The sequence below is a fragment of the Stigmatopora argus genome, chromosome 17 (genome assembly GCF_051989625.1).
Source record: "Stigmatopora argus isolate UIUO_Sarg chromosome 17, RoL_Sarg_1.0, whole genome shotgun sequence".
NCBI lineage: Eukaryota > Metazoa > Chordata > Actinopteri > Syngnathiformes > Syngnathidae > Stigmatopora > Stigmatopora argus.
Genome location: NC_135403.1, coordinates 4,931,216 through 4,958,741, shown reverse-complemented (window position 1 = coordinate 4,958,741; position 27,526 = coordinate 4,931,216). Strand labels below are relative to the sequence as shown.

Here is a 27,526-nt window from a genome sequence, read left to right as displayed (position 1 = left end):
ATGGACATCCCGAATCCACTGTGCATTTCTGCATTTCTTTTCATTATTTCCCTGAGTGTTTTTCTTTCTCCATTGTGCTTTGAACTCATCCTTTTACATTCACTTTAAAAGTGGACCTTACCATGAATTTTAAGAGAAGTGAAAAGATAAAGTTGACATCAAACTTGAACACTTTCCTGTACTCACATTGACGATTACATTTTCCTTTCACTTTGAGAAGGAGCAAACTATAACCTTGTCCTAATCCTCCTCACTGGCAACAGGTGCCAATTAAACAAAGCAATGCATTTGTTGAAGCTAATTTTTTGATTGCCTTCTTGCATACTTATTGTATGTAGGCAATCTCTTTAGAATGCAGATAGCTTAGTTTATGCATTTCTGGTATTAAGCCAATTGCTGTGCCTTGGCTATTAGCTGGCCTCACTTTCTGTCGACTCTTTATAGACTCATTTTAAAACCAAATATCACTAAATATATGCAGCCTAAATGATCAGACTGTCATATAGACCAGTGTGATGAGGAAATAGACAGGAGATTGACTCCTGTAAATTAGCATAAGACCGATTGTGTCAGGAATAGTAAAGAGAGAGATCAATTTAAATTGCATGACACCATTTATGGCTCAGTCTCTTGCCTATACTCATACAGGAGCATTGTATTGCATATATTCACTGAGGTCTACTTATATCCACTGTTAACTCTTTAGCTCAACCTATATCTCCATTATGAAGTCTTCCCACTTAAACTTGATCACTGCACCCTTGTCTCCCATTGAGTCAAATAGTTGTTATTCTTCTCTGAACAGTGTTCACCGAATGACCACTGCGTCCTGTCATGATGCAACCCTGTCACTCAACTGGCCTCACTTTCTGTCCCCTCATTTTAACGTCCTCATCCCATGTCTTATAAATGGTTCAAACTGTCTTGCCTTTCACCTGCCACCATTACAATGGATATCTATGAGAGGTTTTGGTGAAGTGGGGGAGGTTTTTGGGCTAATTAAAGCGTAAATGCAGGTGCTTGTGTGTGTCTGTGGGTTTGTGTGTATGTGTACACTCTGGCTTTGAGAGCTTGAGTAGACAGCTTTTATCCTTCAATAATCCTCTTCGATATTAATAAGTGTTTCTCCATCCCAGACTTGAACCAGATGGTTAGCAGATCTTTAGTACACATGAGTTTATACAGTATGTGTATGGTATGTGTAGTCTTTTTTGACATGTGGAATTGCAAGTCAAGTTTAGTGTTAACAAGCAGGGCGGACCGGCGAAGCCAAATTATTCCGCTATGAAAAAAAATATCTTTTGAAAAATGGTTGTTTAACAAATAAAAGATTGAGTTTACACACTTAGAGAAGATGAAGAAATTCTATCACTCGTCTATTAGGATCCGACAGCCGTTTCTGGCCACCTTAAATTTTTTTAACTCTCTACGTTGCACGGTTTGGACAAACATAGCGAGTGAATCTTAACATACACACACACACACACACTAACACACCCATAAATCACGCTTTATAATGATTATAGATAACCATTTTTCCACAATTTAATTTCAGCTCAGTTTGCAATGGCACATCCTAGTTCGCATTTTTTCTACCACTGTTTGGTTGGTCTAGCAATAACTGGCAGCCATCGTAAATCATTCCATTAATCCATCTTTGTTACCGCTTAACCTCACAAGTGCAGTAGTCCCTAGACTGGTTGCCAGCATATCTCAAGGCGCAAAGAGGCAACAAAACAATGTATACTTATACATATACCCATACCTATGGAGAATTTGGATTCTTCATTTAAACTACATTGCATGTTTTTGGGATGTGATGCACGGAGGAAACTCTTAAAGGCATGATGAGAACGGGCAAACTCCACACAGGAAGACCTGAGCCCTGGATAATAAATCTCAGAATTGTGAGGCGTCAACGTCGTGCTATCCCGCCAGTTACTGTGGCGCCTTGGTAAATGATGGAGCAAAATACAAAAACAGTGTTTTTCTCAGTACTAGAACTCTTTAGGTATCTACCTGTTTTGTACTCCAAAGGAAGGGCTCCCTTAACTCCTCTGTGTAACTAAAATTGTGTTACATTACTGTACCAGAATAGACCATATATATTGATTCATAAGTCAGTCATGCAGTTGCCCCTCTTTCTTCGTAGAGCGCTTGCCCTTCCTCAGGCAAGGTATAATTTTCTGAAGAAGGCAAGCTTTGTGAAGAATAATACTTTGATGGAATGAACAATTAGTGACATTTAGGTTTGTTGTATAATTTCTTTATATTGGTGTTCAGATCCTTATCCCTCCATATTTTTCTCTCCTCTTGAAATCATAAGATATTGATGTAGACAAAGTTGAGCTGAAATACTCTACAACACAACTACTAGATCAATAATCAATTGATTTGGAGGTAATTGTGCCTCCCTTGGACCGGTCCCAAGTCTCTCTCTCGCTCTCTGTCATTATCAGCATGTGGTCCAGTATTAGGCATTTCAGAATTCCACCTCTAATTGATTTTTAACCATTAGGTGTTCAGTGAATAGATAAGTAGTGGGAGATATTCGATTATATGGTAGGAAAGAGAGATAGGACTCAAAAGAGAGCTAGAAGGCTAGAGGAATGGTGTTGGTGGGCCAGCGAAGGAGGGGCAAGAAGAACCAGCCTGCTGTCCACCCACCTTTACCCAGTGGCCCCCTATCTTCCGACCATCAGCACAATGCTCCTGACCTCCTCTGAGTTCAAGCTGCTTAGGTTCTGCGGGGTAATCCCTAATGCTTTGAAATAGACCTGATAGAAAGCCCACTTACTTGTTTGGGATTAATGTGCTTTGGATGATGTGGGAGTTTTCTGCACATTAATTTAAACTAACCCACTGGATAACTCACTTGTAAAATTAATTTTATTGAATGTTGGATTGTTTTAAATGAAGTTGAAAAAAAGATGGTTGTCTAGTTTTGTTCTCACAGACATTTTAGCAGGATATAAGGGTTTGACGACTTTGAGTCAGGCAAATAAAAATGCAGGGGAACAACAGAGGAGATTGTGATATTATATACAAAAAAAATATTCCCAAATTGAAAAAAATGCCTAAATCACATAAGATAGTTAATTAAATAAATTGAAAATGAACAGATTTGAATCAAAGTAACACTCAATTTCTGGAAAGCAAGAAGTCCAAAATCAATGGGCAAACAATATTATGAATCATGTGGTCTGAAAAGTAAGGTTGGGACCCCCCCCCCCCAAAAAATAGGGGAAAAAAACAGCAACAACCAAATAGTTTGTATCACGGGCAAGGGGTGTGACACGTGGCCAGGTGGACGCTATATATATATATATATATATATATATATATATATATATATATATATATATATATATATATATATATATATATATATATATATATATATATATATATATATATATATATATATATATATATATATATATATATAACAGAGGGTTAATTAAGGGATTAAATGTGTGTAGGTGCTGGTGTGTGTGTGTGTTTCTCACCAATAAAGGGCACTACAAATTGAAGCATAGCAGCCGCAACAACATAAAGCCCTCAACTTAACGAGCAGCTAGTTGTTTATGTTAAAGTGAAGAGAGCTGGCAGGAGAGAGTAAAGCGCAGCCGCATCTGAGCCAAAATAACCCAGTTTTAAATTGATTTTTTCATATTGGCTGGTCAGATTAAAAAGAAAGTATACCAATATACGTCAAATGCCCAAATATCAACCCGATAATCGGTCCGACCGATTATCCATCAATCACTAGTTGCCCCACAATAGGCCCAAATTATCACTGCAACATGTCTTCCATATCTGTGGAGTAAGTTCGATTGCACAAACTTTGTGCTTCACTATTGCTTGATTTCCTGACAGTTTCCTTTTTAATTGCGGTGCATCCCCTGCCCTTTTTTTTAAATATTCCTCCTCAGTCAAGCAAGAGTCTAGGTTAGGGCTAACAGACTGGGCGGTTGGGGGTTGGTGGGGAACAAAGGCAAACATTTGAGTAATCTTCAAAGAGTTCATTGGTATGTTGAGTGGACGCTGGTATGTGCACTACGGCTGAGTTTTTTTCAAGGGAAAAACAATATCCTTCCTTTACCCTGCCAGAGTCTGGGCAAACACCACCAGCCAGGCAACTCTACCTTATGGTGCCGCTGCTATTATCATACTCGCTCCACTACCACAGTGGCCACCTCTACATTTGTTAGGAAAGCATATGCCTGGTTTCTTGTGGTAGAAAGAACAAATCATTTTGTTGAAACTACGCTTGATTGAGTTTAAGTCACGTGCCAGTTCCAGACGTTATCTATATGCGCTTGGAGACAAACAGTCTCTATTTCTGTATAAAGTATGGAGGCTAATGGTTGGACCCTCTAAGACAGACGGGAATGATCAATTGTGCCTTGTTCCCTATCACCTGTAAAGCAAGCCAAACCATAGCTTTTATGAAACATAGAAGGATATGTTTCAAATATGTCATGTGCAGACTGTGGCTACATGACAAGTGCCTCATTTAATTACTGCACTTCTTTAAGAAAAGAGACACACAGTCTGAAATTTACTGACAGTTTTAAAATGAATTCCCTTTGTTCTGTAATCACCACCAAATTTCTCACGAGGATCCAACTGAAGGATAATTTCTCACATTTCTTTCATTAGCAGGACTCGGTATTAGATGAGTTTTTTTCCCTGTACCTTTTGTTTTTTGCTAAGTGAAACCATCTGACAGGGTAGGAGCTAACTGGAAAACAATACTCCCTTCACAGGCGCAGGAATGTGTAATTAGTGATTTGAGCCCGACTACGCTTGTCTAGATTCTTCCCTATGATTTTCTCCTCTTCGTCCTTATGTCCTTTTGTTTTCAACTCTTGTAGTTTCTCACTTTGTTTTTACAAATTAATAAATTAGTTTGGTTTGCCATGTGTATAGACCATTCCTCTTATCTATTGCTAATTGATTGATTCTTTTAAACCAGAATTCATGAAGAGCACAAAGACAACCAAACGTGAAATTGTTTTTAAAAATGCAGCCCCTCAGGGTCAAAATATTTTTCCTTCTCTTTCAGTTTTAGATAAATATAACATCTGTGTAGTACAAACCTCTTTGATGGTACCAATCAATTAGCCAAAGCCCCAGATTTCCATTCATTTTATTTTGTTTTTCTTAATAATTCACAAAGATCCTTCCAATCAATTGGGCCTTTCCTTGATTTTCTCCCATAGCATCTTTGCATTAAAGTAAAACTGAAAAATGGTTGACCCTACTCAAGACCATATAAGCATTAGTGTAGAATATCTCCGTCTTCCATAGAATTGAGAAAAAAAAATACCTGAGCATTTAGCATTTCAAACATTCTGATCTTCATGGTCTCTGTTCTATTGTAAGAAGAGAAAAATGTCAAAAAGACGGTTTTGGGATATGGTGCGGTCTGGTCAGAGTCACCTCGCAACAATGGAGACAAGCGAGCTCTTTTAGACCAGGGGTCTCAAACTTGCGGCCCGCGGGCCAACTGCGGCCCGCGGGACGATAATTTGCGGCCCCCGTCCTAATATGAAAGATCGATTTTTTTTTTTTTTTAATTTTTTTTTTTTTTTTTTTTTATTATTATTTTTTTTTATTATTATTTTTTTTTACCCCTTTCCCCATGATGGCGCCGTTTAAGTGGCAGCCAGTGGCAGTAGCTCTGTCCACTCATGTTTTTCTTGTTTTACAGCATGTTTTACATGAAAAATTAGAGGGAACATTGACATGCACCTGCTTGTGGCAGGTGTGATACTGGTGTGCCGATAGCGAGCAATGATGATGTCGTGACCGGATGATTCGCCTAAAGACGTTTCGCCGACGGACGTTTGACAGACGGACAGGTCGTACTAGTATTTGTTAGTTTAATGATTAAATACAAATACTAGTATTTGTATTTAATCATTAAACGCTGTTTTCAGCTGGATTTGACCGAATTTGAGAGCATTTTGAGCCGTTTGGCGAATGGACGTCTATAGACGTTTTTTTGCCTCCATCGCGATATCATCCAGTATTTGTATTTAATCATTAAATGCTGTTTTAGGATGGATTTGACCAGATTGCTGTCATTTTACGGCTCGGTTCTGCTACATCTGCCTGCCCAAGAGTGCTTATTCCCGGACTGCCATTGATGGTAGACGAACATTGATTTTTACTATAATTTGGACAACACCGGCGGCGGGCCAGATTAAAAATCCTAACGGGCCGTATATGGCCCGCGGGCCGAGGTTGAAAAACTTGTACACACACGATCCGGCGGGGCGAGCGTTCGAATCCCGTTTCGGCGAAACCTCCGTTCGGCCGAATCAACGTTCGGTGGAACGTCCATTCGGCGACCTGCCCGTCTGTCAAACGTCCGTCGGCGAAACGTCTTTAGGCGAATCATCCGAGTACCGATGATGTCGCTCACACTGGTACTCAGTGCGCTCAGGGAGGTTGTCTTTCTGCTCAGACCAACAAAAAATTAGAGGGAACTTTGGTTCGGAGCTGAATGAACCAATCACGGTGAGGTATACGGCTCTGGAGGGCGGGACATCGGCCGGGCTGTCCAGTGCCTCGCTCACTCACTCATTCATTCCTCCAATCAGCTGGGCGGAGGAGAAGCCGTGAGGCCGATCACTCCGCTCGGCGCGCACACTCCTCCGCTGCTCTCAGCATAGAACTGAATGAGGCGCTATGATCCGTGATCCAGCCTGTGTCAGTGTCTGTAGCCATCTCCGCGATTGAAACGGAGAGCGAAAGTGCACATACGCCACAAACCCGCGCGACTGAATGTGAAAGATCAACCCGAGACTCATTCCAAGTGGAAAAACATATTACAGAGCCCCAGAGATGTCTCTTTCAAAGCCTGCCGTGAAGAGAAAGGTCGGTGATGAGCACAGACAGTTTCAAGAAAAGTGGGGAGTGCAATATTTCTTTGTTGAACACAGGGGCACCCCGACGTGTCTCATTTACACTGAAAAAGTTGCGGTGCACAAGGAATACAATTTGAAACGTAATTGTACTACGAGACATGCTGAGGAGTACGAAAAATACCAGGGAGATGAGAGAGCCAACCAGGTTGCCAGTCTTAAAACACGTCTTCTGAGGCAACAGGATCTCTTCAAGAAGGCTACCAAAGACAGTAATGCAGCAGTCAAAGCTAGCTACGCCGTTTGTGAGTTGATTGATCCTGTGCTAAGTGATCCCAAATGGCTCATGGACTTGGCTTTTCTTGTTGATATCACACATGAGCTTAATGTACTGAACAAGAAGCTACAAGGCCAGGGGCAACTTGTCAGTGCTGTCTATGACAACGTGAGAGCATTCTGCACTAAACTTGTGTTATGGAAAGCCCAGCTCTCTCAGACAAACCTTTGCCATTTCCCAGCATGCAAGGCTCTCGTGGATGCAGGCACACCATTCAGTGGTGAGAAGTATGTTGAGGCCATTTCGAAGCTACAGGAGGAATTTGATCACAGATTTGCAGACTTCAAGACACACAAAGCCACATTTCAAATTTTTGCGGACCCCTTCTCCTTTGATGTGCAAGATGCCCCTCCTGAGCTTCAAATGGAGCTCATTGACCTGCAGTGCAACTCTGCACTCAAAGCCAAGTTCAGGGAGGTGAGTGGAGAAGCAGACAAGCTTGGGCAATTTTTGAGAGAGTTGACCCCCAGCTTCCCTGAACTTTCCCGAAGGTTCAAGCGGACCATGTGCCTTTTTGGGAGCACATACTTGTGTGAGAAGCTCTTCTCCACCTTGAACTTCAATAAGTCCAAGTACAGGTCCAGACTTACTGATGAGCATCTTCAAGCTCTACTGAGGGTCTCCACTGCTTCCTCCCTCAAGCCAAATGTGACTATGTGAGAAGAAGCGCTGCCAGGTCTCTAGCAGCAAGGAGTAGGCAAAAGAAGCCGTGTTCAGAATATTTCATGTTCAATGTTCCATTCAAGTTCAGAAAGTTAAAGGTTAAAGAGCTGTTAATACAGACATTTGAAACGGAATAAAAATAATTCATTTTCTCTACTTAGCCAGCCAGTGTATATCTACTGTATGCTCATTAGTATTATTTGGTTTTATATTACTGATTGATTTATTTTTTATTCATCTTTAAGTTAATTTATTTAATTCATTATTTTTTGTTAAAAAATAAAGATATTTGATAACGTTGGAAAGTTTTATCAGTGCTTTTCTTGTGGAAATCCTGATGCGGCCCAGTCTCACCCAGACTCGGCCTCTAGCGGCCCCCAGGTAAATTGAGTTCGAGACCCCTGTTTTAGACCTTAATGGGTTAAGGTCAGGATAGCTAATAAGGAATAAGTGGCTGAGCCTTGCTGTCTAAATCTAATGCTAATGTAAATACTCATCCATTTGGGTGGGGGTGAAAGAGAACTGGCTTTTAAGACACCTAACACACAACCACATATGAACTTATGTAAGTAAGCCCTCTTCTGGGGTCTGTGTTTCTTTGAGTCTGTTATTCCCAACTGCTGGCTCAGTACAATGTAAAATATGTGTGACTAGGCTTCATTGACTAAAACCAGAAGAAATGGATCATGTAAATCCTTAGCAAGGCTGTTTGTCTCCTCCTTTTGTGAGGGTAGTGGGTGTAAGTGTGTGTGTGTGTGTGTGTGTGTGAGGGTGTAGGAGGAGGGGATATGCTTGTGTAAAAGGGAGAGGAAAAAAAATGAGAGCTCGGGAGACTGAAGTGTTTTTTTTCCAAGAAAGGGGGGCAAGAAGGTCAGGAAGCTGTGAACTTCAGATTGACCTTTGGCCCATATGTCAGATTTACTTACATCACTACTGCAGCAGTGTAAAATGTATGCATGTGTGTGGAAGTTAGAGAAAAGGAAATCCGGTCGGTAGGCCTGGGGAGTTATATTATTTTTTCCCAAAGCTTTATCGCCTTTTTGTCCTCATTGTGTCTGCTGACAAGTAGCAAGGAGTAAAGGCAGAATGGAGAGAACGAGGGAGGGAGAATGCATACGAGGAGACGGATTGCAGTATGCTTTATATGAAAGACTCAGTGTGATAATTCATTTATTTGCCTTGGCAGCCTTTATGCAATGGATGCTTATTATTACTGGGTGACCTAAGCTAAGCTCGCCCACGGGCCTTCATGCACCTCGTGGACGGCCTCAGAGCTGTGATTACATGGGGCGGTCATCAGCCAGGACTGAGACACAGGAGAAGTAATTTAGCTTGAAGAAATATTTTTCTTAGACTTTATGTACTGGAATCTTGTGAAGATCAGCAAGAAATGAATATATATATATATATATATATATATATATATATATATATATATATATATATATATATATATATATATATATATATATATATATATATACATATATATAATATATACATATATAATATATATATACATATATATTATATATATACATACATATATATATGTGTATGTATATATATATATATATATATATATATATATATATATATATATATATATATATATATATATATAATTGGCCAACTTCCATAATTTATTGCTATGCCAAACATAGATGTGGGCTTTTTGTTGGTAGACTGCTTGAAGGTTTTCCCTGCAGATTAGCTACCTAGCTATTCCTAAAACTAGCCCAATGCAAATTCATTCAATTGAACACGTTTGGATTCATTGATTACTTTTCTACAATAACTCCAATGCTATCGATTCATGCTTATCCTGTTCAGGCTCGCAGGCAGCTGCACCCTACCCAGCTGAGCAAGTGTTAAGTTACAATGGCAGCTCTTAAAAGATGTTCATTAGCCAAGATTGTGGCCATTTTGTCAAAAATAAGAATACATGTGGGTATTGTCTTGAGTGTGTTGATGCTTCTGTTGTCTTTAAATCAAAGTCAATGGAAGATACGTGGTTTCGAGGCAGTGTGAGATGGTAATTAATAATGTGGCCTTATAAAACTCATTGGTTTCTCACTTATTCTGCGTTAATTATGCATGTGCAGTGTACTGAATATCCCATGAGCCAACCTTGTCATAAACTCGAGAATGAAAACTTTTTTACCTAAAAATGTTCTTGTATCTGACTTAAAATGTGCCTTTTCATGCCCTTTACATTTGCTAGTCTCGCTAACGGCAGAAGGTGCCACGTACCTGAGCCTTCAGTTTCTTTTTTTAGCCCCTCAGATTCATCAGCAGTGAGCTCACTATTCACTTGCTTTTGTCCTGCGGGCTGAGCGGTGGTAGGCAGAAACGCGTTTCGGAGATGGTAGCACAGGTTGGAATTCTACACTTGGCAGCCTTCCAGGCAGTGCTGGTATGTGTTTAAAATACTTTCAAGGAACAAAACACGCTTTTGTTGTTTGCTGGGCCAAGCGGGGCTGTTTTTGTCTCAGATGGCTCCAGGGGGCCCAAGGGATAACGCCGGAAGCTGGTGACGCTCCACAAGTTTAGCCACTAAATCAAAAGACGAAATAAGAGTTTTTTTTCTTGTCGCAGCCTGATGAGACACATTTGCATATGTGCCCCCCGTCCCATCAACGGACACACATGCTGGTTCTTAAAATATGAAAGCATGTATGCACTTGGTTTGACACTCACATAGTGGTTATTAAGACATAGCTACAGTGGCAGAATGTGTTCATTAGTGGTCTGCTTTTGCACTTAATGACAGGAAAGAGTGATGTTTTTGCTCCAAATCCTCATTTGTCATATGGTTTACGAAGGAATTTTGCGAGCCTACCCCTTTTGAAATATTTTTCTTGTTACAAGTTTACACTCACAATCAGAGGCAAAGACTAAAAAGGGAGTCCCACCATGGAAATTATACAGGCAGAGAAAAACATAGGTAAAATGAAACTAAAAAGTGCTCTGGAAATGACTGATGCATAAACATACACGCACACAGACGCAAGGCGAAGGATAAAAGAAGTTTTTTTTTCAGAGATGTTTTGCCGTGCCTTATTAAGAATTCAGTTAATGAGACAGCTTTGCCACCACAGACAGAACAAATGAATATGATGCAGCACGTCCGCTTCCCCTTCCCCGCAAACCAAGCGTGTGAGCACTGGGGTGTGTGCACTTGTGTGTCCCAGAAAGGTGTTTTGTAAACATCTCATTCAGAATAATGAATGTAGTCCTCTGTCAGCCTTTCCTCACACTGCACACACACATGCAAAAGCTCCACAAGGGAGCTTCCCACACCTGTCAAATTAACTCTCCTCCGCCCTCTCCCAGTTTGTGTGTGTGTGTTTTATGGACAAGAGTGACAACGTTGTGTTTTTGACAAATAAACAGTAAGTCCCCCGTGTGGCAATTTTCATTCTATGTGAGGGAATTGGGGGATCTAAGTGCGCACATCCACCAACATCCAAAAAGGTGTACATATTACATTATGGTCTACTCATGACAAGGGGACTGTTTATGAGCTTGATTGGCCCACTGGGAATGTTAGCTTATTTGGTTGTTTGCCAAACACTAATTTGCAACAATTAACCACCACCAGGCACTGTGATGAGGTGCCATAAGCTACAAGGATTTGTGAGTGTTTTTGTAATTATGTGGACACACAGAGACAATAACATGGCACTAATGCTTATACGTGTTAATTCAAAGGGCTCTCCTGAGAATTTGTTAGAAAATTGCAAAATAAACAAGTGCTACAGGACAGTTTTTTTTATTTCGTGGAATTTTGTTTAACAGCATTGTTATGGCCAGTCTTGCCTCACAAAAAAACCTATCAAGATGGGTAATATTTTGACATTAATAGTATCTAATTGCTATGTTAACAACTTTTCTGGGAAATATACAGTGAATTATCCCTTCTATCATACAATAATCAAAAATGCCAGGTTCCTTTTAATTGGGAAAAAAAAATTCTACTAATGTCTCCTGAGAGCAGGTTCATTTCAATTATATCCACATTTAAATCACATACACAAGCACAAACCCAGGAGCTGGAACATTGTGTTTGTGCATATGCATTACACAGCCCAAGCCTGGCAGAAGTCAAAGTGCTCCTTTAAACATTCATAAATCATGGATATTTTGGCCTGCGATCTCCAGCACGCCTGTCGAGTGCCAGAGCGACCGACAGACAGCCCTCTAGTTTAGGTCTTAAACAAACCCTCTGGAATGTGCTGATGGTGAGAGAATTAATATTAGGTCTAAACCTAGCTGGCAGCCTGATTCAACCCCAAGTGTATCATTCAACTCTGTCTGACTGAAGCTTCATATCCTTAAAAGCAAATAAGTCAAAATCATGAACCGTGTCAAGCAATTTTGGGGCCGCTGTTGATTTGAATGAGCGTTTTAATTTCCAACCAGTTCAATTACCTGAGTGGTTTTGCCAGGAGAAACATTTGAAAACCAGTCTAGGATGACTTCAGTGGAAGCTCACTCTTCCTCGTAGAGATATCAGTGGCTGGAGGCTTTTAGGCTTAGAAAAAGAGCGCAGGCTTTGTCACATTTACATGCAGTCTTCTTTTGCTATTGTTGTCACTGGACAAAACCAAGGCCTTGTTCGAGTGCCAGTTTGCTATTCACCGCTAAGGACTTGTATTCATTGTAGCTAGCTCCAATTTATGAACAGAATAAGGAGCTGAGTTCAAATTCCGAGTGAATCAAGTACAAAAAGAAGGCACGGTGAAAGGTGCCATTGTTTTTACACTGAAGTACTAATGATTGATGACAGAATGAAAGATGTGGAGGATCTATAGGGGCCCTTTTGTACGCTGTTTAGCATATGGTGTGATTATGTGAGCCCATTATAACAGGCCAGAACTTAATGATTGGCATCAGTAAAAAAGCTATCACGAAAACTGTTTCAGTGTAAAGACGTCAAACGGTAAAAATGTGTTTTTTATATATGCATGTTTATATCCAAGGGCACATGTATGTAGAATAACTGCAGCTTAGATGTCTCCTTCACAGGAGGGCAAAAAAGAAAAGAAGTGCAGAAAAAAAGAGAGCAAAGGGGGGAAAGAGTGTGAGGGAGGCCTCTTTTCACAGAGAAACAAAGATAGCAGTAATTAATGGCCCTGAGCTCTGGTCTAGGGGAGCTTTCCTCTGACAACTCGGACTTAATTAAAACTTAAGGCTTCTGAAAGGGCCTCTGACTGCGCAGGGACGTCCCACCGCCTCATGAGAAAAACCTGGTCAGATTTCTGACAAAAGAAAGAAAAAGAATGAAGAAAGGATGTGTTTGCAGCTGTAGCTAAGTTGCTAATCCCAGTTTGTCAAAGATGGAAGAAGGGATGGGGGCGTTACAAGCCACACACCTCCACCACATATACCCTGAGCCACAATATTGCCTCCACCTGTTTACCGCAGTATTGTTTGGGTGTTGCAGGAAAGAACAATGGACGCATTACACCGCGCTCATCCTTTCTTTATGAAAGAAATGATAAACTTTGCCTGGCATCTATGCAAGCACACTATCCCCCTCCCACCATAGAGGTTCAGATGATAAAAGCTTGGGCTGCTCTTTTGTTTTTGTGCATTGTTCATTAGCCCGGCAGCAACAACAGAGGCGCACTCGACATGGTCGGCTTGACCGGGTGTATGAGAGCAGGACAAGGTGGGTCGCTATAGACCAAGGGGTGGGTGTGGGGTTGGAGTTGGTCGGGTTGCTGTGCTGCGCATGTTTGTGAGCTTTTGCACATGCAGGCGCTGAGGGCAAGGCAAGATGTAGGGGGTGGCTTTGCATGGCTGCAGTGCCATTAAGTGGATATGCAGGCTCGCAACTAACTGACAGCACACGTTGAATGAGAAACCCCTGCAGCTGGCAACAATGAATGGGGTTGGACAATGTGAATGTTCACAGGAAAACAGCTTTCCCCTCTCAGCCCCTTATTTTGACTTTTTCTATGTGCTGAGTCTGCACATCACCTCAGACCTGTCCAATTAATGACACCCAGTGTGTGCATGAACACAGCTGTTTTTCTTTTCCATTTTATCATAATCTGATATTTCATCAGAGATAAAATTATTCCTGGAACCGATGCATGATGCTTTCATAAAACGGGAAATTAAAGACAAAAATAAAAGTGGCTTTTAGCATTTTCCCCCTTTATTAGGGTTGCTTCAGCTCACACGCAATAGTCTAATTAACATAAAGCTGGAAAAAATAGACAATGTGGCTGGGATATTATCCATTTATGTATCTGGCTTATTTGAAGCCAGGGATGTGGGATTTCTGGGCTTTAGATCATTGGAACCAGAGCTGAACAAAAAGTTTTAATGGTAGTTAAGTGGTAAATGATGCAGGCTCGATTTAGTCAAATTTTTTCATTGATGTTCCCCCAGATTTTATTTTTTGTGATTGAAGACACTTTAAAAGAAACATTCTGTGCTTCCCTTTCTCTATAACAGCATTTGCACAAGCTGGACAGCGCCTACAGCCCTGAGTCTTACGTTTATCACTGCACGCTGTGCGACTACTCCACCAAGGCTCGCCTCAACCTGGTGCAGCATGCCCGCTCTGCCAGGCACTTGCAGAATGAAGGCCTGAGGAAGCTCCAACTGCACCAGCATGGCCTGAGAGGTGATGAAGATGGATTCAGCCTCCATGAGCTATTCCACGTCAAAGAATGTCCTTCCAGCCAAGGTCTGTGCTGTTCATTACCTCTTTTTCTTAACCTTGTGTTAAGGACATACAGTATCATATTTTTATTGCACCAACCAGAAAATGCACAATGTAAGGAGAAAAAAAACATAAGCCATACCGGAGTATAAATCACATTTGTGGATGTATTTTATTTAATTGGAGACCAAAAACATAGAGCATTAGAGCAGTGTTTGCCAACTGTTTTTGAGCTGTGGCACACTATTTGCAAGACACCACACTATCTGAAAATCTTCTGATTTAAAACTCTGTCACCTATATTTACAAAATCAAGTCATTCTCACAAAAGTTTAATCAACAGGAGTCAAAGAACGTATTTCAATATCTAATTTTTCCAACTGACCTTACATCACCAAAAGTTAGCGAACCCCGAAGAATTTACGATTCACGAGATGTAAAAAAATAAGTAATGTACCAATTCCTGTAAATGTATGACTTTTGTGGTCACACAGACTTTACGTCACCAAAAGTTGAACCCAAACAACTTCCGTTTCATGTTACCTTCAAAAAGGCAACAAAACCATTATGATCCTTTTTATTATAAATGTAATCTCGTAATATTTCAATACGATTTTATTGTTTGTCGTATTTGAATCTTCTAATATTACAGTTTTCTCTCGTAATGTTACAATATATGATTACTTGGCAGTTTTCTGCGAAACACCTGACTGTCACAGTAGTTGGGAAACACTGCGTAAGACTAATAACAATAAAATGGTGAACGGGCTATCTCACTCCAAATCTCCCCCCAAAAATCAATGAAAGTCTTAATTTTCATTCTCACTTCTGAACCCTCCAACTAGAAGTAGAGTACATGTTTAGAGGGCTCTCTTTGTGGCTGTTAGGGTGAAAAATATGTATAACATAAATTAAAATCCCTCCTGAATATAAGTCACTGTTCCATGAAAACGATGAAAAAAAGTGTGACTTATCATTAAGAAAATATGGTTGTTAAATTTTATTTACTTTATGATTTGTGAATGTAATTATCGCCACCTAAAATTTCAGGCATATATGCAGAAATTGTTATAAAAGAAGGTATTTATTTAACCAAATAAGGATGTTAGTTGTCATGTACATGCATGTAGACTTTCTCTGCCTGGAACCTGCAAAAAATGATTGCATTATTTTTCCACTTATGATATTTTTCCCACTGTGATTGCCCTTGGCTATAATTACACCCAACTTACTTTGGTCCCTAGCAGTCCCACTATCTCTTCTTTCGCGCACCACTCCCTCTACACCCTGTCAAATCTGTTTCCCTCCCTCTCGCCTTTGGCCTTCTTATCCACATCACGTCTCCCGATACAGAGCCGTCCTTCCCTCCTAATCTCTCCAAAATGAGCATACTGTTCCTATTAGGCTGCCGTGCTTATATCTCCCACAAACACACGCTGCGTGCACAGGGACATCCCAGGCAGGCAGGCAGCTCATGAAATTTCACCTTGGGAGGATCTTGCAGCCTGTGCAAACTTACAATCAACCCCCAACACATACACTCATATACATATATATATATATATATATATATATATATATATATATATATATATATATATATATATATATATATATATATATATATATATATATATATACACACACACACACATATATATATATATATATATATATATATATATCACACACACACATATGCAGCCTCTCCCTGGAGTGAGCTTTCATTTCCTTTCTCATGACCAAAGTAATTTGGCTTTCATTTAAGGGTCTCCGTACTGCCAGCAGCTAATAAGTGTAACAGAACTGTAAAACATTCAGAGAGAACACAAAAAGAAAAGAAAAGAAAGATTAATCGTTTTTCTTTGAGTTGGAGTTTGATGACTGGTGAGGGTGTAAAATGAGGGGTGGGTGAGGAGAGTGGGGTCTCATGGTGTAATTTAAACCAGAAGAGTCAGGGTCCATTATTTAGTCATCCTTCTGTTAATGCTGTAGGGGGAGAAAATGAGCGCTTTACTTGTTTTTGCTTTACTTGACCTGAATAAGCGGGTGGGGCAGGGGGCTGAGAGTACCATACTTTCAATAGCATTCTAGCATAATACTTGGCCTGACACTCGTGAGAGTGTGTGTGTTTGTGAACATGTGCTTCCCACAGTGTCCTGTTTGACCATACGCTCCCCACCCTGACACGGACACTCATTACTGCTGTAACTTTGGTTTTAATTACACACAGATCACATTTCTGTAAGATTTGCTGCTCATGCACTGCTCTTCAACACCACTTTCTCATCAAATCTTTCAATCTCATATTTTAGATTCCAAATTTCCACCTACATCCTAATCTTTGTGTGGACAAATGACATTTGTAAAAACAATAAATAATTGCTGCACCTAATCTAAAACATCTTCTCAAATGGAGCATATTTGTCAATGTGTCTGTCCTTTTATACGCTGACTCCACATTGGGAATTTCCATGGGGGAACTACTGAAATTTATAAATGAAAGCTGGCAGCATCCAAATCACTTTTTGCTTATTTTCCCCTCTGTCCCTCCTTTTGGCCAGTATATATTTTCGGGCATCAGGATAGAAAGCAGATACTACATTTTTTTGCCAACCAGAGTTCCATCCTTTGATAGTCAATGATCCAAATAGGGAATTTTAGCCTACAGCAGCTATTGCATGACCACAACAGTTAACCGTTTGTATGGCCCAAGTTAACGTATTGTATTTGTTTCACAAACAATGTCTTCATGTACTCAGTCAGCTTCGTGTTTGAACTGGGTCAAAGCAACCCTTCTTAAATGAAGCCAACAAAATTGGAAGCATGTCTGAAATGGTTAGTAAAGATGAAGGATTGAGATTTTAGGAATCTTAGAACACTTTTCCCAACCTCCTTTGAGTGAAACGACTCCAGAATAGGAACCATTTCCAGCCATTGGTCCCTTTAAAGAGCCAGTATTCGTCCGTATGTATGTGCATGCTATTATTTTTCTGGGGCTACAACTCCTGACTCGAGCACTTTCGGTTCATTAGAGAGCAGTATGAAAAAGATTAAGTGCTGACCGGTATCTTTCTCTTAAACCCGGGACCTGGCACTGAGCCAGATAATTACAGGCCCATTTGGGAATAAGGGTCCTAATGCTCCAGACTTTATGTTCATGTGAATGGCTTTCATTAAACAATTTGGGTGCTGATTTTATGGCCTAATTAAGGGTACAGCACTGCGGAGCTGCAACATAAGGGAGGAGGTGTTTTGACAGGCGTACGCAAGCAACACTTCTCCTGGGTTTATTTTGTTACCGTGTCGCTTTGCCTCATTGCATAGTTTTATTTTATAGTTTGAAAGGTGAAAGGTCATTTAAGAATTTGGAGGGCATATTATATCTGGACTTTAAAATATGAAATGATCCAGTGCTAAAACATTTTATTTCTAAATAAACCGATTCTGAGGGTGGCTTAGTTGTTAGCGCGTCGACCTTACAGTTCTGGGGTCCTGGTTTCAAATCCAAGTCGGTCCACCTGTCTGGAGTTTGCATGTTCTCCCGTGTGGGTTTCCCTCGGGTACTCCGGTTTCCTCCCACATTCCAAAGACATGCATGGTAGGCTGGTTAGATTGCCCCTAGAGTGTGAGCGTGAATGGTTGTCTGTTTCCTCGTACCCCGCGATCAGCTGGCAACCGATTCAGGGTGTCTCTCGCCTCGTTCCCAAAACTCAGCTGGGATAGGCACCAGCACCCCCCACGACACTTGTGTGGATAAAGCGGTTCAGAAAATGAATGATTTAATGAACTGATTCTGGGACACAATCAAAAAAATGAGAAATTAATACTTGAAAATAATATGATTACAAAAATATCCATTTAAAATAAATGAATCAGGAGGAGACCCTAAAATGCACCCCTTCTCCCCAAGTCAATGATATTTTAATCTCAAATCTCATTTAATTTAACTCACATAGTTTCCAATTTTTTTTTAATAAAATATATGTCCTTAAAATACAAAATCCCTATTTAGTCCATCTCAATTTTCACCATAGTTTGTCAAAGGTGCGCAGTCAAATTTCCATCCTGGTTACTGCACTCTCCCATGATCCCTTTAGTAGTTTTTCTCACAAACAAAAAGTCTTCTGTGTCGGATTCCTGTGATAAATTGCGCTACTGTGTGCACAATTAAACCTGTTACAGATAGTTGAGTTGATTCAAAGGAGGTTAAAAAGACAGTTTGCATCATAGGAATTAGCCTAAATGGATTGGCCTTCAGCGTGGAAGGACTTTCGAGGCCATTTTGCTTTGAGGGTCGTCCAAAAGTTGTTAAAAGGAATTAGATCTTTTTGTGTGTGCGCTTCTCCATTCCATAATTAAATCATTCCCAAAATTGATTTGTTTAATCAAGTCCATCCAGAAAAAGTGAATGAATATGACAGCTTGATGGCATTTTAAACTTGTGGAGAAAATCTCAAATTGAGAGATTTTGCTCAAGCGATTTCTTACTCTAGCTGTACCTCTGTCTCCACCATAATGTAATGTGGTGTGTATGCATGCGAGTGTGTCGTCCCCATTAGCAAACCCTGTGACCATCATGTGTAAAGCTTCTCATAAGTCAGATCAAGCAGAAACACAAGGGCACACTTTTATTTCCCTTGCATACTTGTTTCTTCTTTTCTTCCCCCTGTCCTCCATAAAAAAGGATGGTAGATGGGATCTCTTGGAGGTAATTACTTTTGAGAACCAGGCCTGTCATCCATAGCCCCCAACCCCCCACCAGCAGCACCTCCGCCTACAAGCCCCCACCATCACCACACTACATGCATTAAACAAGGAGGGAAAGAAACTCCTTTGTCTGAGTCCTTTTAAACAGAAAACGTCTTCTAACTTGTAGACCAAAAATAGTTTACATTTACTATTACATTTGTGTATGTGTGTGATTGCACTGCATATGTTTTCTAGTGAATGATTAAGCTCTGGGACATCTTTGGTTGAAAATTGTTCTCACCGCGTTAACCACTTTCCCGGCGGCTGTAGGCTAAAATGAGCCTAATGGACACTTATTATCCCTCGATGTGCTTGTAAATGGATGGAGATGTGGCAGACTTGTATGGGAAGTTTGTTCCATGATGAATCCTCGCATCACCAAGATGTGTGCACATTTGCAACAACAGTGTGTGATCACTTGATTTTCAGCATAAAAAATACCAGATCATTTTGTATGTGTGCGATGACATCAAGATGTGTTTGAGGCATTTTTGCTTTGTCTCTCTCACTTTGACTCCTTTATCCTTTTTTTTTTGTTCGCTGGGGATGGTTTTGCCATTCCAGTGGTTGTCTTTTATTTTCTTGAGGGTCCCTCTTCAGAGACTGAGTCTATTTCCAGGTTTCTTCTCCGTAATTTGCGGCCATCACACAAACATTCACGGATGGTCGAAGAAGCGAAAGAACGGATGCAATCCACGCGTGCTCGTTCACACACAGAGAGACGCACGCACATTTGCTATGGTTGGCATTGAAGGCCACATTTCAACTAGTTGCCATTTCATTGAATTACCAACTTCTACAGCATGCTTCTTTTATACATTGGCCACACACATTAGTGCAGTCTGACAATACACAAGTGAAATTAGTTTAATAATAAATTTGTTGTGTTTGCTAAATCAACAATACGCATCTCAGAATAAACACCACTACAAATTAAAACCACAATAAAACCATTATATTTTTTTTCTATATCACCTGTACATCAAAACAATGAAAAGCCATCCCATAAATCAGGGGTCGGGAACCTTTTTGAAAGAGAGAGCCATAAACAATTCCTATTTTCAAATGTAATTCCTTGAGAGCCATACCCACAATTTAAAAGTCAAAATACATGAAAATGCAATTTTTTTTGTCATTTTACCACTTTTAAAGTACAAAAAGTCTCTGAATTATTTTGATAACATTGTTAAGCTGTTGCTAATCAATGAATATCAATGACAGAATGGATGCATAATACTCTAATGAAAAAAATCAATGCCACAGTGCCGACGTGACGTTCCTATTGGTGCGTTTGGGACTCGGCTCTCTTACCACCGGTTTCCATATTTTAGCTCCGAGCCATATGCACCCATCAAAAGAGCCACATGTGGCTCCCGAGCCATAGCTTCCCTACCCCTGCCATAAATGGTCCTAAAATAATTGTAACCACTTATTATCTTTTTTAGTTCTTTTATTTGGGTTGTTAAATACCATTTTTCTTAAGAGTTTTACACAATAGGTTGACTAAAAATACTGGTACATTCTGCCCTACGTTAAAGGTAATCAAATTAAATGATGAATTAGCCAAAACAGAATAGGCCACAGTCTACTGCAGAATGGATGTATTATTAATATATTTAGGGCAAGCAGTAATTTACCTCCAAATTCCCCCAAACCAAACTCTCTAAGGCAGTGTGGTCATTTTTGAATTATTCCATGCAAGCAAATGATAATTACTGTGCGGTTTGTGTGTGCACATACTGTAGAGAGCCTGACTGAAGAAATGAGTCTGGTTCCCCATAAACTATTTTTGAAATGGTGTGGCGGGGGGTGGTGGGGCGGTCAAAGCTCGGCCCGATTGTTTTTCTTTGAGTGGAGGCAGCTCTTTGGTAGAGGGGTATTACCCGTGCTAAATTGTTCCCTCATGTTTTCCGCCAAGGATTCTGTGCCCTGCTACACTGACAGTTATAATTTGCAAAAATTGCACTGATTATCTGAATTAGCATACCTGCCCAATGCCACATTAGCCTTATTTACAATACAAAGCCGTAGTGCTCTGAGGACGCATACTAAATATGACTTAAACCTTTTGGAGAGGATGTCTCATATGTTTGTGATGTCACAAAAAAGTCCATATGGACCAACGGGAAGTGTTGAATATGAAGTCAACCTTTGAAGAAGAATTCTTATTTTCGGCTTCTTTCAACTAGAATCTGCTTCGTTTTATTTGGTTTTATCTTTTTTTCCCCTCCACCACCCTACTTTTTCAGCCCCTGCACTTCTTTCTTTCATCAATCTTCACCTCCATTCTTTTCTACCCCTGATTCCCTCATGCACCCTCTGTCCATTGACTCTTAACCACAGATGGACAAAACAATGGGCTGTGTCACACAGCATTAAGACAAACAATCAGGTGATGGGAGGGGCCCTGTGTGGGGCCGGAGCCACGGTAACCAGGCAATGCTCAGGCTTGGTCCAAGCAGCCGCTAATCTGAGACGGCGAAGATACAGTTCGCAGATGGACATCGGAGGCGGCTGACACACAAGGGCCCTCTCTCTCTCACACACACACATGCAGATTCACATGATAAGTTCGTATTGTCAGGAACAATTTCTGTCACCCCCCTCTTTCCTCACGCTTCTCCCTTTGCTTACCTCATCCATCAGCGGAAGGTATGGAAATGATAGAGATTATTGATTACCTATAGCTCAGACTAATCGTCACTAACTAGAGGAAGCTTTGCAGCAATAGCGCCTGTCAATGGCTTGTTGTGCGCGGGTTTGTGTGTGTGTTACTCTGTTATACATTAACAATGGACATGGGTGTTGCACTCTATACTTGCTAAAACATAATGTACAGAACCAAGATTATTGCCAAATAAGTGTCAAGATATGGGATATTTTTTTTCTCTGACAAATGTTAAATCTTGCCAACTTTCTCCTCCTACCTATAGTATATGACAACATCTCTCTCTTACACATTTTCTCTCTCTCTCTCACTCTCACTCTCTCTCTCTCTATCTCTCTCTCCTTCTTTCTTCATCTCCCTAATAGGAAATTTGAGCGCCCGGTGTGAGATTAAAGCTCAGAATCAATGCCTTGTGCGCAATCATTTCCAGACAAAATCTCTTTCATCTTTGCCACCCCACCTGCCCCCTCCGCACCCACTCCTTCATTCTCTTTTGTTTTCTCTCCCACCTCTTAATGCTTACCGGGGGTCCTGTATCATGACATCCCTTTTTTGCTTTTATCATGTACTAATAACACTGTGGAAATAGAGACAGAAAAATGTGACATTGAATCAGAAGAGGATGGAGGGAGGAAAAAGGAAAATAAAAATCCGCAGAATGATCCAGGGTCTTGACTTTGATGTAGGATGTCTTTGTGCAAATTAAACAAATATGCCTCCTTGGATTCATCCAATTTCTTCATCAGATGACATCTCCTCGTTTGCTCTTTATAATGAGGGACAGAAGGGAGGACTGAAAAAGAGGAAACATTTCATTTAGTATACAGATCTGAAAAATGAATAGGTGTGACATGTAACAAAGAATAGGGTTGAGAGAGAATATCATCGTATTGTGCATTAATATTTCTTGCAGTACTTTACATATAGTAAACTTATGCACCTTGCCGCTTACGCATCAAATTAGTTTGAACTTTAACGAAACGTTAACAACCTTGGATAATAAATATCACTTTTTTTGTTCAACTACAATACTTTAATTTCATTGAGCTTGGCCCGATTCATGTTTGTTGAATGCAGCGTTAAACTTTGAACTGTGGGGATTTCAATCCAAAACATTAGAAAAAATGCTTTATCAAAAGTGAGAAGTTTGACTACAAGGTCCAATTTTACTTTGCTATCAATTGGTACTCCCTGAGAAAAGGGAAATGATTTTAGTCTTTCATACATGTTTCTGCATATGTGCATTTTTTTTGCACATTAGACTCAATCAATATACCTTGATGGTCGTGAAGAAGCTTTTTAATAACTTTATGAGACTATTGTTGACAAAATATCACCATATTTTGTATTACTCCTAAAAATCTGAAGACTGCATTTAAATGCCCGGAAACACACAGTCGTGCACACACAACTACGCTAGTGCTTTGTTTCCAAACACAGGTTAATGGGGATTGAGGAAGAAGAGCATTGCAATTTTCTGCTCTTTAGGCACCAGAGAATTCTCTCCAGTGTAAGAGGGACCAAACTCTCAATGTAATAGGCATTTTGCAACCTCATCACCTCTTTGCACACACACCCCAACACACACACACCCAACAGAATCATGTGGGAGTCAAAGAGGCCAGTCCCAAGAGTGCCAGTGAGTGTTAGACATGCATGGACTCGGCAATGAGACAATCAGCATGCTGAAATTGAAACCCTGTTTGGAGTCGCATGGGAAAGGAGGAAGAAATGCCAAGTGGGAGAGGAGAAACGAAAGAGGAACCCTCCCTGCTTGTAAAAAAAGAAAAGAACAAGTGGATGAGATAAAACATGACGATGAAAGGAAATAGGAAGTGATGTTTTGTTTAATTGCCTCGGAAGTGATGACAGGGATGGTTATGGCCAAAGATGAGATGTTGTTCATAGACAGGGGCATTAAACAATTGCGTTTGTATTGTCCCCTACGGCTACATCAGCTATAGGACACCATTAAAGTAATATGGTTTGTGTCACTCCGCATTTTACAGTTTAATTAGCAGCAACTCAGAACTCTCATAATTTATAATCAAAATAATTGCTCTGTAGCTTCCTGTTTGTTAATGTCCATGCTTCACATACCTGAGGACATGAAGACGAGTACATTCATCTATTTGTTTTTCATCTTTATCTCTAATTGTTTTTTTTTTTTATGGAAATATCCCACTCTGTGCCAGTTGCATGTAACAATGACTCAGGTTGTGTCAAAGTGAGGCCACAGAGCTGTCCGCTTGAGTTAAGCTCTTTCTGTCAACAGGAAGATCCTCCACCATACATGCACATACAATCGCGGGTGCACACATGCAAATGTGGCACATACACTCCATGGGACAATATCAATGTGGGAGTTCCTATTTGTGAAATAAGATTAAGAAGGCCAAGTGGAAGAATGTCGGCGAACTGCCTTTTCGAATTCAGAAAGAATTTAGAAAGGAACCCTCTTGTCACGCGCACATGCATGCATGGCTGCAAGAGTACTGCACTGTAAATGAGCAAGTAGCCTCCCTTGTATTATTCACAGCGGCCAAGTGATCGAAACCTGGTTCAATAGCACTAAAGCGACGCGCGGTGGAGAGATTTGTCTTACAAAACCCTGAGACACACACACACACTCTCTCACAAACATTGATTTTCGGTGGTGGGAATCTCCAAGGCTTTGGACAAAATGAGGGGGTTTCCTCATCAGACATTTCCAAAAACACAAACCCATACAATGTATGGCCTCTTGTAAATTAAGTTGTGATTTGATAATGAAAAAAAATCCCTATATTTCATATTGCATTGCAATTCTGTATTCCTTCTTTTGTTTTGGACATATTACAGTGTATTGACAAGGCAGCACATACGTGTACTGTACTCAAGTAACAGACAGACAGAAACACCATTATCCCCATTAGACGTGTGAGCTACCTGGCCCAATCCCTTGTAATCATTTGCCGGACTCCTACCTCACTCGCACAGATTTTCTTTTAAAGGTTTGGGGCAGAAGGCTTGAAGCGGTGGGCCTCTGTCCCAGCGTCCCAGTGTCTTAAGCTGCCATTGATTAAATGTTAACTGATATACTTGGCCCTGGCAATCTTGTTAGAGATGGAGCAGGCAGGCTGTGAGACAGACAGTTTAGGACCATTGCACCCTTCCTTGATCAATAGCACTGATAAAGATTTCATCCATCAATGAGCTCCCAAAACAAAAGGTTCCAGATACCTGATTAGCCCCGTGGGGACATGTTGTGAGATGCCGCTAAAAAAATGCTGCAAGCACCTGAGTCACCAATAAATGTGTCCTCCACACACACACACGGATCGCAACATATTTAGTCCTGCCTCCCCCTTAGCGTCCCACCTGAAGTCAATCAGCTCCTCACCTAATAATGTAATTACATCTCACGAGCACACACACAACAACACACATGGTTCAGTTTGCAGATAAGCCAGCTCTGACTTTTCTCCGATGAAGGTTAATTATCCTTTGTAGTTCACTTAAGTGTGTGTGGATTTGTGAATGCAGGTGCACAGGAGAGTGTGTTTCCTCAATTGCCTGTTCATTTAAATCCTCTAAGCATACTAAAGGCACCGCAAAATGTCAATGTCTGGGCGACCACCGCTGTTAGAGTGTATCAATAATTTTCTCCTATCTCCTTTCTCAGCTATTGTGACAGCGGAGTTTGACTGTCCAAACCCTGCTTTAATTAAGACTTAATTATAAATCAATAGACTCATTTGAATATAGATTTTTTTTTCTTTCAACATACACTCCACGCTCCAGTTTTCCCTTGTTTTTGTTTAAGGTTTCAAGGGGAGTCAATACTTCCATGTCCAGTCATCAAAAGCGCTAATAAGGAAGGAAAAGAACAACACTTTGTCTTTCCGCTTCTCAAAATGTGATTGTAATTACAGTAACACCGCGATTATCACGGTTAATGGGGAATAAGAACCCCCTGCGAAAGGTGAAAATCCGCGAAGTAGGGTCACCCCTATTAAAAAATAAATGATAAAATAAAAAAAAATTCTTTAGTACTGAGTCCTAGCAGCAAGCGGAAGACAGGGGAGTTGCTTCCGATTGCGAGTTTCAGCGTGGATTTTCACATTTTCATGAACTTAAAAAAATTATGAAAAAAAAGCCTTCTCCTGGTGTAGCGGTTCACTCGCCTGACTTCGTTGCAGGCAGACGCTGGCTCGATTCCTGCAGGCGGCGGCATTTTTGGGAGTGCGGATGGTTGTTTGTCTCTCTGTGTGCCCTATCACTGACTGGCGACCAGTCTAGGGTGTAGCCTGCCTTTCGCCTGAAGACAGTTAGGTTAGGCTCCAGCAACCCCAAAACCCTTTTGAATGAATGAAGGAATAAAAAAACTAAAAAATAAAAAAAAATCCCGAGAAAAAAATCAGCGATTCAGTGAGCAGCGATAACCGAAGCGCAAAGTAGCGAGATGTCTCTGTATACCAAACAATGATGCCTGTTTTGCTTGGAAAATGTGAACTACTCTCTAATTATATTATAATGATATTTAGGTTTCTTAACTATTTGATTTAATAGTGTTACATAGTCAAAAAAGATCAAAATCTATATATACTGTGTACCATATTTTACATAACTCATGTAGCATTTCTGTTTCTCAAAAGTGATACTTTACTGGATGTGGTATTGATTTAGAGTAAAATAAAGAGTTTTGTAAACAAGTTACCGTAATTACTCGAATATAACGCGCACTCGAAAATAACACGCAGGTATAACTTTGGGCCAAAAAAATCTGGAAAAACGCAGTACTCGAATATAGTGCGCACCTAAAATTTCCCGCTGACGAAAATCAGAAATCTTACCTTTTTTTCTTCATTTCACGATTGTTTTGTTCAAACAAATTTATTCATTAGAATCCTTCAAATGAAAAGTTCCTCTCTCTCTTTGTCTGTCCTCTCATACATCTCTTCGTTGAGAATCCTATCAACGTCCACGCTTCCTTCATCCACTTCCTCTTCCTCCCACAACACATCATCCGATTGGCTTTACGAGATGACGTAAAATCCGTGCGTCAAAGTGAGTTTGACAATGCTTTTTTCGATCGAAAATTTGTAATTTATTTTAGTTATTGATTATAACACTGAACTGAGAGAGGGTGAACTGAGACGGGTACGAGGCTAGAGGGGGGCAGTGGTGGTCTCGGCTTCACGAGATGACGTAAAAATCCGTGCGTCGGCTCTACGAGATGACGTAAAATCCGTGCGTCAAAGTGAGTTTGACAATGCTTTTTTCGATCGAAAATTTGTAATTTATTTTATTCAATTCAATTTCAATTCAATTTATTTGGCAAGAAAAAGCACCAGGCTAAGGGCCATGTAACAAGACACAAAAAAAAAAAAAAAAAAAAAAAATTAGTTTTTGATTATAACACGCACCCCCAACTATTGGAATTAATTATTTTGCAAAAACCTGCGTGTTATATTCGAGTAATTACGGTATTCTTTGATTTTCAGAGTATGATTATTTAAATAACTGTTTGCTGCATTTAGCTTGCTGTTCTCCATTTTATTCTT

At 40.3% G+C, this 27,526-nt stretch overlaps 1 protein-coding gene across 3 annotated transcripts in view; it reads left to right on the top strand.

The window, feature by feature from the left end:
* zfhx4 (zinc finger homeobox 4) overlaps nt 1-27,526 on the top strand; it is an 81,698-nt gene that overhangs the window by 28,201 nt on the left and 25,971 nt on the right. For all 3 annotated transcript variants that reach the window (XM_077624675.1, XM_077624677.1, XM_077624676.1), the window contains exon 6: nt 14,350-14,584. In XM_077624675.1, coding sequence (XP_077480801.1) covers nt 14,350-14,584 — 235 coding nt within the window. The remainder of the gene's footprint in view (nt 1-14,349; nt 14,585-27,526) is intronic.